This window comes from Scatophagus argus, chromosome 6 (assembly GCF_020382885.2).
Source record: "Scatophagus argus isolate fScaArg1 chromosome 6, fScaArg1.pri, whole genome shotgun sequence".
NCBI lineage: Eukaryota > Metazoa > Chordata > Actinopteri > Scatophagidae > Scatophagus > Scatophagus argus.
Window position 1 is genome coordinate 1,914,799 of NC_058498.1, and position 11,786 is coordinate 1,926,584.

The 11,786-nt window shown below is 46.5% G+C and overlaps 1 protein-coding gene across 1 annotated transcript; it reads right to left on the reverse strand.

Moving 5' to 3' along the window:
- Nucleotides 1–350: 350 nt before the first annotated feature.
- Nucleotides 351–1,995, reverse strand: LOC124060815 (forkhead box protein Q1-like). Its single transcript, XM_046392144.1, has one exon. The coding sequence runs from the start codon at nt 1,781–1,783 to the stop codon at nt 920–922; it is 864 nt and encodes a 287-aa protein (XP_046248100.1). The 5' UTR covers nt 1,784–1,995; the 3' UTR covers nt 351–919.
- Between the last annotated feature and the right edge of the window lie 9,791 nt (nt 1,996–11,786).

An 11,786-nucleotide genomic window follows, 5' to 3' on the forward strand; every position in this document is an offset into this window, starting at 1 on the left:
GTGAGGATTTTCATGTTTGATCTTTATTTTTCGCTGTTATTTCACGTGTTTCCTGTGCTTGTTGCCTTTTAAAGAAGCCACCACTCGTTTATTCAGTCACTCATTCATTCATTTTTCAGAGGAGTCCTGAGGCAGATCCGTTGGACTTTCATTTGAACTCATTTTGCCTTATTCTGGATCATAATTTCGGAGTTAATTTTTAAAAGTAGGAGTCTTTTAATTTTTAAAAGACAAAACTCCTTTTATTGTCTTTATGGTGAAAGCTCCAGGTGACCCCCACCTGTTGATCAGGTGTCAGCCCGCGCACCTGCTCCTCACCTCACAGCTCAATCACTCACTGAACACCAGGATCCCTTTGTGTCACGTTTTTATTCATAAAAATAGCAGGCATGCATGAATCAATCTGAGGAAAACATCGGCCATTTCCACGCGTTTTCGTTCGCAGCCACGGGATTCCTCACCGCGGCTCAGTCAGTATTTTCTCATATTTACACAACAATATTTTACACAGCAGGTCATACAAAACATGAAAATATAAATAGATGAACAGTTTTATGTTTCAACGTTGCACTCGGTTGCCGTCATACAGTAGAAATGACAAATGAACCATGAATACATGAATACAAACACTCTGCATCACACACACACTCTGTCTGTCTCTCTCTCTCTCTCTCTCTCTCTCTCTCACACACACACACACACACACACACACACTCCACACACAGGAATGTCCGGCCATGACAGCCACTATCTGCTGGGTCTCCACACGTGGGTCTACATGAACAACACGCCGTGTTTGTTTGTTTTCACTGCAGTCATGATGAGACAGGCAAACAGCTAAAGCACTGAAAGCTACGAGCGCCCACCAGAGTGCACATCAGGGGACAAAACGTACGAGTCTGACAGCAGTCTACTCGCTTCAGGACAGCAGAGAGTCTATATGGAAACCTCGTGCCTTGGTGGGCGTCCCCAGCGCGTGGACAGGGGGTGTGAGTGCATCCCTGCTGGGCTCTGTGGCGCTGCCGCACGCCCCCTCCGACAGGTACGCGTGCTGTGCCGGGTAGCTCAGAGTGTAAGGCAACATGTGGGCTCCTGGGGGCCAGTACAGCCCGGGGGCGTGGGTTTCTGCGTTAACGTGGCTGTCCTCCCTCCGCTTGAAGGGTGTGCTGAGGATGCTGTCGATGGCGAAGGAGCTGGAGAACTTGGCCCCCACCCTCTCCTCCGGGACGGGGAGGCGGGTGTCCTCGCTGAGGACGTCCAGGCTCTCCTGCTCCTTGGGGGGCCTCTTGGCGATGCGCTTCCTCCTGCGGCGGAACACCCCGTCAGCGAAGGTGTACTCGCTGTGCGGGTTGAGCATCCAGTAGTTGTCCTTGCCCCAGGGCCTGGACGGGTCCCGCAGCACTTTGAGGAAGCAGTCGTTGAGTGACAGGTTGTGGCGCACCGAGTTCCTCCAGCCGGTGTAGCTGCCGCGGAAAAACGGGAACTTCTTCATCAGGTAGTCGTTGATCTCTGCCAGCGTGAGGCGGCCGCTGCTCGACTCCCGGATGGCCATGGCGATGAGCGCGATGTACGAGTAAGGGGGCTTGGGTCTGCGGGTGTAGGGCTTCCCTTTGCTGCCGTCGCCGCTCTGGGTGACAGGTGCCGGGCTGTTGGCCACGCAGTCCCCGTCCGACCCCAGCTCGTCCCCGGACAGTGGAGACGGGACTCCCCCCTCTGCATCCACGCACAACTCCAGCAGCGGCTTCTGCGCCAAGTGGTGCGCAGAGAAAACTTCAAGTTTCATTTCCCTCCCAGAAAAGCAGGCAGATCTTCTCCCGTTAAGCCTCCGCTCCGATGTGCTGTGAGCTGCCGAGCAGAGCAGGTGCAGCAGTCCCGACGGCACTGAAGTCTCTGAGAGTTTGTGTGTTGTACAGACTGGTCTGAAGCGCTGGAGGCACCCTGAGCCTCAGTGTGCAGCAGCAGCATGCAGATCTGTCTCCGGAGACACGCTTGTCTTCCTACAATATAAGGCCTGGACGAGGGACGGCCCACAGGCGGGGTCTCCAGCCCGAATCCATTGAAGCGATTGAATGATATAATAAATGTGTTTACAATTGGACGCCACGGAGCCACGCCAGCGAGGGAGCGAGATGAGAGGGCAGGTACGAAAAATAAGCACAGCAGCTCAAAACACACGACCGCGCGAGTCGTTCATCACGCAGGTGATGAGACGCAAGATGAATTAAAGTGAATTTTCAACAAAACGCTTTGCATCCATTAAATAAACTTTTCCCGCTGGGTGGTTAGTCAATCTTATTAGTTCATTTTCTCAGTCTGAATTCATTGAAGTCTTGAAAACACTCGGTTTTTCAGGGTTCTTTTTTGTTCTATAGTGAGGTTAATCAACCCAGGAAATCACAGTCAGAAGAAAACCGAATAAGTGAAAAATCTGCAAGTTTGTTTGTCTGTTTGTCTGTCCGCTTCAACCTGTTCTTCCACCGGCGCTCCGGAGGAGGAACGGGGAAGTAACGAACCGAAGGGACTCAAAGGAGATGCTTTGGATGAGTTCCACGGAACGCAGGATGAAGGAAATCTGAGCTCTCCGGTTAAGCAAGAGGGTTGGGTGAATTTAGAAAGAGGAGAGGCTGCCTGAGAGGGCGTGTGGAGTTCAGAGGACCCCCCTGCACCTGCATGTGAGCGGAAAACAGGCGATTCACTCTGCCTCTGCAGGCATGTTGGGAACATCTCACTGCTGAATGTGATGCTGATGACCCCGACAACAAGACTCCTGCACCGGTTTAGCTCCAAGTGTTCGCCTTGTAAACGTCAGATTGTTCTAGTTGTTCTAGTTCTAGTTTTTTTTCTTTGCTTAAAACTGGACAGAAATGAGTTTTATCATGAGGAAACGTGGTAGCAGGGCCACATCATAGTATATGTACAGCAGCTGAGCTCGGTTCAGCCCAAATCTCACACTGTTTAATGAGAGCCAGGGCCGGAACAGGAGATTTTGTGGTCCTCATCCGTGCTGCGGGGGCTGCTGGTTTTCTCGTGGCGAAGCTGGAGTCTGCTGACGCTGAGGGCCTCGGCTTGAGCTTTCTGGCTTCTCGTTCATCAAGTAACCAAGAGTGTAAAAATCACTGACAGCTCTGAGTCCAACGTCACCGAGTTAGCAGTTCATGAGATGCTGCTGCCTGCAGCCCGGCCTCAGCTTCTTTGTCTCAAACGTTTCATATTGTAACACGTTGCCACTACATAAAACGGAATATTGATGGAGTAAAAACTGCAATTTTGAAGTATCTAAAAGATGTGCATTTCCAACACTGGCAGCTCCAAAGATCACATCAGATCACATCCGTCACATCACTTTTGTTCCCTCAAAAACAAAAGCTGATGCTGTCAGACTAATTTGGCAAAACACATGATGTCGACACAACGTGGTGTTAAAGTATTAAAGGTAAGAATCTGACAGAAGGAGTCCTGCTGCTGGTGATCTGGAAGTAAAAATCTAAATATGTGACATTAATGTGATGAGAGCTGAAAACGTACTGAAACTTTCAGAATCCATTTAAACATCTGACAGAAGAGTCCTGAGTGAGGACTCAGGAATGGAAATAATGTAACTTTGTGAAGAACTGAAATGTGTAAGCAAACAACAAAATTAAATCAAATTGTTTTGGCTCATTAAAAATGACAAAAAAAATACAAATAAGGCTTCGTTCCTCTGTGGGGCGCCCCCTGCTGGCAGGGCTCAAAGAGACGCAAATATCCAGCAAAAACAATTCTCACCATCAGTCTGCTTATTAAACTTCGTGCTTCACAGCAGCACAAGTTTGGTGACCTCGACTTTAGTGAATATATGAGCCACATATCAATGCGACAGACGTTCTGCGAGCGCACAGTCTGTGAGCTCGTAGCCACCATAACAGGTTTTAAGTAAACTGCCGTCCCTGACACCTGTCTGTCACACTAACGACGACCAGGCTGAGCCGACATGAGTTATGAGCTCGGCCTCAGGCCAGCAATAATCATTAAGCTGTCTTCTTCTGTGACACTCCTCCACCTCCTCCTCCACCTCCTCCACCTCCTCCTCCTCCTCCTCCTCCTCCACCTCGGACTTCACTGAGACCTGAACCACTTACTGTAAGTTCACCTCTAACATAATTGTGTGTATGTGCACCTACAAGATTTATTACGATCCTGTGATAAATGTTGGGAATTATGCTAAACAAAAACCACATGATAACATAAGGATATAAGATAAGGTCACTATAAACCAACTTCTGCTGCTGACAGCTCAGAGATATGAATCTGTGTTTGGCATCCTGAGCCCTTTGTGTGTCGACATGTTTAAATTTTATCACCTAATTATAACACTGGGTGCACATGACAGGCTTGATTAAAGATCACACAGTACCCAGAGCTGTGTGTGTGTGTGTAGGGTTAAGTAGGTTAATGTTGTGTGCATGTATTTGCAGTCTGTGTCTGTTTGTGATCAAAGGTCTTCATGATGGCTGCTTTTCTGAAGAAGCGTTCATCTGTCGGTTGTCACCGTTCATGTCTGATGTCGGAGAGGAAAGGCAACAGATGTATTTTTAGAAGTTTGGGCCACTTTAATTAACTTTAACCTGGACCTAACGGGAAGATTATGTTGATAACTGCTGGTTGGTGAGAGAAAATGAATGAACCTTTCAGTGTCAAAGTGGATCGTTCATCACTTCAGCTGCCTCCCTTCTGAAGTCTTAATGTGGCGGGACAGATACATCACAGCACCGCTTTACCACCCGATGTCAGCAGAAAATCTTCAGCCAGTTCATCTTTAAATTAAGTCATTCCTCTGCAAAGTGAAAGTGAACCGCTGTGGAGTACATCATAAGATCTGAAGTGAGGCATCGGTTCCCATATCAGGCGCTCAGCATTGTCAGTCGTGACGGGAGAAAGGATGTCAGAGAATCCAAAGGTCGTCAGACATCCTCAGATCAAATTTAGCTTTTGGAAAGTGCTTCCTTCTCTCACTGGGACGTTGCTGCAGCAGCTGGAGAGCTGGAACCGAAATGTTTTTGTTGAAACTCAGGAGGCCGACCGCTGTGAGCCTAAAACCAGAGCGGAGGAAGGCAGCAGCATGTGTGCTATCATTATCACTGCCACTGAACAACACTCTGACAAGGCACAAAGAGAATTTTACACCACTGGGGTGGCGGTAGGTGTGCCTGTGTGTGTTTTTTTTCCTTTGCAGAAGTGCAATGAGGCCGTATTTGATTTCAGTTATTCTGCCAAGACGGATACACGCACCTGCGCTGAAGCGATGTGGTGTGAAAGGCAGCACACCTGCTTTCAAGTTTTTATCCTCCATGTGGCAATTTGAAATCAGAGGTAAAAAGACAATTTCCCCGCAGGGATCAATAGAGCGTCATATTATCATTTCACCCCAGATGTCTGGTGTAAAACCTGTTTCAGAGCACTGCATCATATGAGAAGGTCAGGATCCTCTTTTAGCTTCAGGTTCAATTGGAAAATTAGATGTCTGATGCACTGAACTTGTTTTAAGTGCAAGGTCATGGAGGTCAGAAGAGTCAGCAGTGCTCTGCTGCAAGGAGAAACACATCATGCTTATATAACCTGCTAACGTCCTAAAACTGGCACCTTGCTGTTTTAGCTCACCTGTTGAAATTTCAAGTGTCTCCTTTGAGCAGGAGGAGAAATCTCTTTTAAGTGCTGACACGAGTGGAATTCCAGCAATGTAAATTCAGGGGGTGAATCCTTTGCTGTTCCAAAAATAGCCCCACCTCTGCGGCGGTCTGCGCTCACACGCTAACCCTTGTCTGCTCGTCTCTGGATGACTTCTTGCCTGTATCTCATCTCTGTTTTCTTTCTTGTCTGTGAGTGAAGGGTGTCCAGCCCTCATGTCTTTGTATAAACAAAGTACGGGCTGTGGGTGAACCAGGCAGGGAGGAACGGCAACGAAAGGCACTGCGTAGCTGAGATTCCCAAGATTCCTTGCAGCAGATTGAGTCTCTTAGAGAGGCAGCTGATAGTCGACAGGCTTTATTTGGACGCACAGGTAGGTACGGCAGTGTGTCTGCTTCACAGCCAACCAAACAAAAAACATCAGACATTCCACATCAATTCCACTCATTCCTGCAGTCAAACACAGCAGGCTCCGGTGCAGCAGTTCGTGCTCGTGGGTGTATGTCTGTCTGCAGCTGTGCTGCTCAGGTGTGGCTGTGAAAGTGTCTGGGATTGTGTGTGGCGAAATAGAAGACTAAGACACATACATTCCATCTAGTTTATTCTTCAAACAGTGATTACTGTAATTACCCAACAATGCGGCCCTGTAAACGTTTGCTGCGTGCTTTTGTTGCGCTTCTATAGACTCACACCTTTGTGTTTTGGAAGCTAAATGGTGGGGGGGCGGCCGGTCCGTATAATCAAAGGCACACCTGAACTCTTAACAGTGACAAACAAAAAGTTCCCACGAAACTGTTGGGATGCAAAACTAAAGAACTTTCCATGTTGAGTGCACTGATAGGTAACTGCTGCATGTGACATTGAAAAAAAAGGTTGGATAACTGATCCACACACACACACACACACACACACACATACAGACATAAATACTGTACAGGCAGTGACTCATAAAGTTTTCATAAGTGTGGTTTGATGAGCGTAAATCTCTGCTGCTTTTGTGTCAGCGATTAATAAATAAAATCTGGTAAAAACCGAAGCAGCGTATCCTGCAGTCACTTGGCAGCCACATGTTGCTATTTTGGGTTCTTCTGCATTCTTACCTGAGGTGCTCACACCCTGCCAGACCAACAGAGAGAAAAAAATAGATACATATAAATAAACGGAGCCAACAGGGGTGTAATTAAAGTAATTAAAGAAAGAGGTGAAGTACAGGTGAAGCACGGGTGAAAGGCAGCCTGGCACTGCTGGGTCCTGAATCACATGCAAAGTCAATGATGTCATTCTGGGTCCCCCAATGCATGCAGTTTAGTTTTTATTTTGTAAGAGCATGTGGGCCAAGCCTAGCTTTGAAATGCATCTCAAGTTAAGGTCATCCCAGAGGGTCCTGAGCTAAACCCGCCCAAAGTGCCCCTCTGGTGGACCTTCTGATCAGTCCAAGTTCTCTCCTCATCCTCCTCTGCTTAGCTCAAGAGGAGCTCAGGTTGACCTACTGGTTTGCAAAGTTGCTTCTCTTGCTCTCTCAGTGTCCTTTTTGGCCCAAAGTTTGCTTCTGTCCCTGTGGTTGACCAAAATGCATCGTTGTTCAGACTAAATACCAACTTGTTTGGCCTAAATTCCACTCTTAACTCTATTCAAGTGGCTCCCTCGTCCCCTCCTGGTCCCCCTTTGCTCCTCAAGTGGCCAAGTGCCCTCCGGTCGACCCAAAGTACTCTGCCTGTTGGGTTCGTTTGCCACACTGGCACCTGACCTTACGGTAAAACTGGAAGCGGTGCCCTGTGGATGGTCACATCACATCTTAATGAACTCTTCCTGTGTATGTGATGGAGTTCCCACACCTTCTTTTAAATTAAATTAAATTGAAGAACTTTTCATGGAAATGTAAATGTCTGCTGGGCCAGGAGTCGTTGAATTTACAGACGAGGCGGATGGTTAACTTAACGTTAGCATTTTCTTGCTCGCTTGCCGTAACTCGCATCATTCGACTTCAGTTGCTTGTGCACACACACGACAGTCGCGTGAAAAAATTGTGCAACTGCAGGAGACTCTCATGCAGACTGCAGAATGGGGCCTGTTTGTCAACGCTAAGTCCAAAAAATTTCTAAAGGACTCCACTTTCTATTCATGCACAAATGACATGCGTCTATTCAGGTCTATCTTCAAAAACCTTGTGTTCATACTTTGAACTGATTTTCCAAAACCTGGGATCAGGTGGTGCTCTGCTGTTTAGAGGAACTCAAAAAGACCTGAGTGCACCCCTTAATCCTGTGTGTTTAATGTTACTGGTAGTGCATGTCTGTCAATGAACCTCCGCCATGCGGGAATCGCAAGCCCAAAATCTGCTGCTACCGTCAATTTCAGCTCCTCACACGCTAGAGTCCCCTCGCATGCCGAGCTGGGAGGCGAGGAGGGAGATTAGGTGGTGGTGGGGGTGGATAAAGAATAAAAAGAAGCAATGATTGATCTTAGTCATAGACACCTCACTTTATCGCTGCAGCTGATAGGACCTACCTCCATTCAGCAGCGCTGTAGGCTGTTTTTGTGTAAGCATAAACACAGGGCCAAATCAGTACCTGCGCTGCACTGTTTACCTGGCAGCCGTTCAGCCCTTTTCTGTCTAAACTTGAAATAGGATCCAAACACTCTCCTCACGCATAGTGGTTTGCACGAGATGCTTTGCCTGCCTGCCCCTCAACCTACCGCGGGGCTCCGTAGCGCTATTTTTGTCTGTACCTTTAACAGCCCCTCTTATTTCTTTTGATTGAGAGGTGGAACATCTAGCTCGGAGGCTTTAACCACAAAACACAGCACTGATTTCGAGCAGTTACCAAGGAATCATACCACAGACAACCCCAACAAACACCTCGCTGATTGATAACATTAGTCTGTGGATTATATTTAGATCCTCTTTGCTCACCAGTATGTATTACCTTAATTAACATTTTTGAAAAGGGCTGTGACCGATGTCCTTTTTAGCTTCCTTAATATTTTACCGTTTGCTTGTTGTTCAGTACATTATGGGTATGAATATGAATGTAGCACAAAGCTGTAAATTTAATTTTGTGTTTAAGCCAAAGGACCAATAACTCACATGTTAATCTAAATTTAGTTTTCAATGGTACAGAACTTTAAAGGCGAAATCCACTGAATTAACTTATTAGAAAACAAACACATTTGTGACTGGAGGGGAGATTTTAAGAATACAAGATGTTATAACTTATAACTGTTTTGGTTTTGAACATTCTTCTGTCTCTCTGCAACACTAAACCACCAGAGTGATGTTTTCATTTTTCCCCAGATCTGAACCCTGTTTAAGGCTTTGATCAGACTTTAATCAGGTCGCCACTCAGCAGCTCTCCAGCCACAGGGCGTATCTTAATGGCTATCGCAGCTTAGAGGGAGCACACACACAGAAAACAAGACTGAATTTAAAGCCAGTCATTTAAGAAGCAGCCACATCACTTATTTCAACACAGCTGTCCCTGGATCAGTGGTACTTTCTCTGACTGTTTGCTTGTACTGCAAATATACCGCATGTATGTGTGTCTACAGTTTTCTCAAACTTTTCTGATCTCCAGTTTCATTTTGGAGGCTGATAAAGTCTCATGACATCAGCCTGTTTAGGATTAAGCCTCATCTTCAGGTAGACTGTGATGAAGAAATGACAGATTCCAAACCAAATTATAACTTCAAAGATGATGAAAAAATACGAGACTAGAAAGCTACCGGATTTGTGGCCATGACCCCAGAATAATGAAACCTTAAACCTCCACAGAAAATCAAACATCAAATGCAGAGTTAAATGTACCAGTTTCATTTGTAGGAAAGTTTTCTCTAACACGGCTCACTGCAGGAGTAATTAGAAACCAGGGCTTCTGGGCAGATGTTACTGTTTGTAGTGAGGGCTATTAGATATTGATCTGGTGATAATTCGTAAATGAATATCATTAAGAATCGGAAGTTTGATTGGAGGCGTGGAGGTCTAATCTCCTCCGGCTGGCTGTGGGATCATAATGTGTCCTGCATTGATCCACCAGAGCAAACAGCAGCTGCCTGGCTGCACGGCAAAACGCATCAGACATCATAAAATGTTAGCGAGTAGAACATGTTTGTCAGTGCTGCATTACAGACGCACCTCCACAGTTCTTAAACATTTCATATGTGACAGAGTAAACAAGGCAAACTGCAGTGCAGGTTTGGTGCAGGTTACAAACCCTGATGCATTTTTTTAGTTAACATCAACAGTTTCATAAAAAGGCCAAAACCAGCGCCAATCTCATCCTGCTGACTGATATGAGCTTTAAGTGTGTAACCACACGTAGCCTCAGTGCAGAAACTTCCGGAGAGCGTAACAGCCCTACAGGTTTGTGTAGGGACCACCAGATTTAGTTATTTCAACTTCATTTCTGAGAAATCGTGTTTTGCCCATCTTTTTGGAATGGCTGCCGGCTCTAAGCACTACAGTCACCTGTAGCCTCGGCTGTCACTGCGCTGGCGGAAAAGGCAGCCAGAGGCATGAACCAGAGCAGGAGTGACTGAGGTGAACCTGGCTGTGACACTGGATGACCAGCTATGATTGGTTGTCAGCGTCATCAGAAGAATAGGTCTATTCAGTCCAGTCAGATTCAAGACTCTTGTTTTCGTGCCGCTTGAGCCACAACCAAAACAAACCCCAAACAAAACAGCCTCTTATCTTAAAGCAGCTCAGCATATTTGGTGAAGTTGACGTACTTGTGGTTGGGTTGTTTCCTCATGTTTGAATTCACTTATTTTCAGTTGCTTTGGATAGAAGTGCCAGTTAATTAAGTGTAATGTGATGCAGTGGTCTATGGGAAAAAGTAATAACTTTAACTATCCCACTTTCCAACTCTTTTTCTGATCACCCAGTGCAAAAGTATTGCTGCTGTATACGTTGAATCCGAATGACCGTGGATTTCTATGGGATTCAGGAAGATCTACATCAAATGTGCATCCTTCCTACAGTGGAAGATTAAAGCCTCACTGTGTAGAATGATGACTGTGCTGTCCAACACTAACCGGCTGTTTCCACATTCAGCAAAGTGAACTTTAAATTTTCTATGTGCTCAGTGAAAATGTGATCTTAAGAGGCGGAGCCTATGAGCGTGATTTGTGACGTGGTGTGGAAACCCGATGCCTCCAGTGCACACAGTGAAGGAGCAGGCGTCTTGCTCAGTTCAACGGTTCAGGTTCTGAAATAAAAAGTATTTATATGTTCTGGAGAAGGTGCCATCCAGTTATACTTTATCATTAGTTAGGATGAGTGCCACCCATATGTTTAGCTGTTTGAGTTTTTGGTGTGATTTTTGGCACAACCCCCAGCCCTCCTGTTTAATTTGGAAATGTATCCAGCCTTTGAATGTACGTCCTCTGAGATTCGTTAACTCCCCCTGCATGCCGGAGGAACAGGTTTGGCACTGGGACAGCCAGGTGGATGGAGGTGGAGGGGGGGTTGTAGCGGCAGAAACTGCAGCACCTGTTTGTTGGCTGGGATGGGCGGTCATGGGTGAGCACCATGATAACGGTGGAAATGCTAGCTAATGCAGCGGTGTGATTGTATCCCAAAGCCTCGCGGTCAAATGACCTTCAGCTGTGCTACATTCAGCGTCTCACTTGGAGAAGCTGTCGCTTACAGTTTCAGTGCTGAGATGAGAGCGCTGACAGTTCACCGAGGGGTTAGACAAGGTATAAATAGAATCTTGTCAGTGAATCAGGAATCCAATGTTCTCCAGTTATATAAAAAAATAAGAAGAAAACCATAATTGCTACACTGCCAGGCTGGTTCATGTCAAGAGATGTGTCGCTGCCACGCCACTCTAATTGAACTTTCTCTGAAAGGCGTTGTGAGAAAACAGGCGGTAACTATTTATACAGCTACACACCTGACCAGGCATCTATCCAAACAAAAGGTCTTGAACCCAGCCCTTGCGTGCCTATCCAACCCAGACATCTGATTAATTACAGTGTGGCCGTTAAAGCGAAGAAAAACTAGTTGATGAAAAGTCAGCGAGTCTGCAGGCTCAACCTGCCCAAACAGCATCATGCGTGTTAGCTTGTAAAACTCTCCGTTCCCCCCCCCCCCCCCCCCCCCCCCCCCTCACTGTGTG

Coding starts and splice junctions, on each gene's coding strand:
- LOC124060815 (XM_046392144.1), bottom strand. CDS start 1,783: ATGAAACTTGAAGTTTTCTCTGCGCACCACTTGGCGCAGAAGCCGCTG.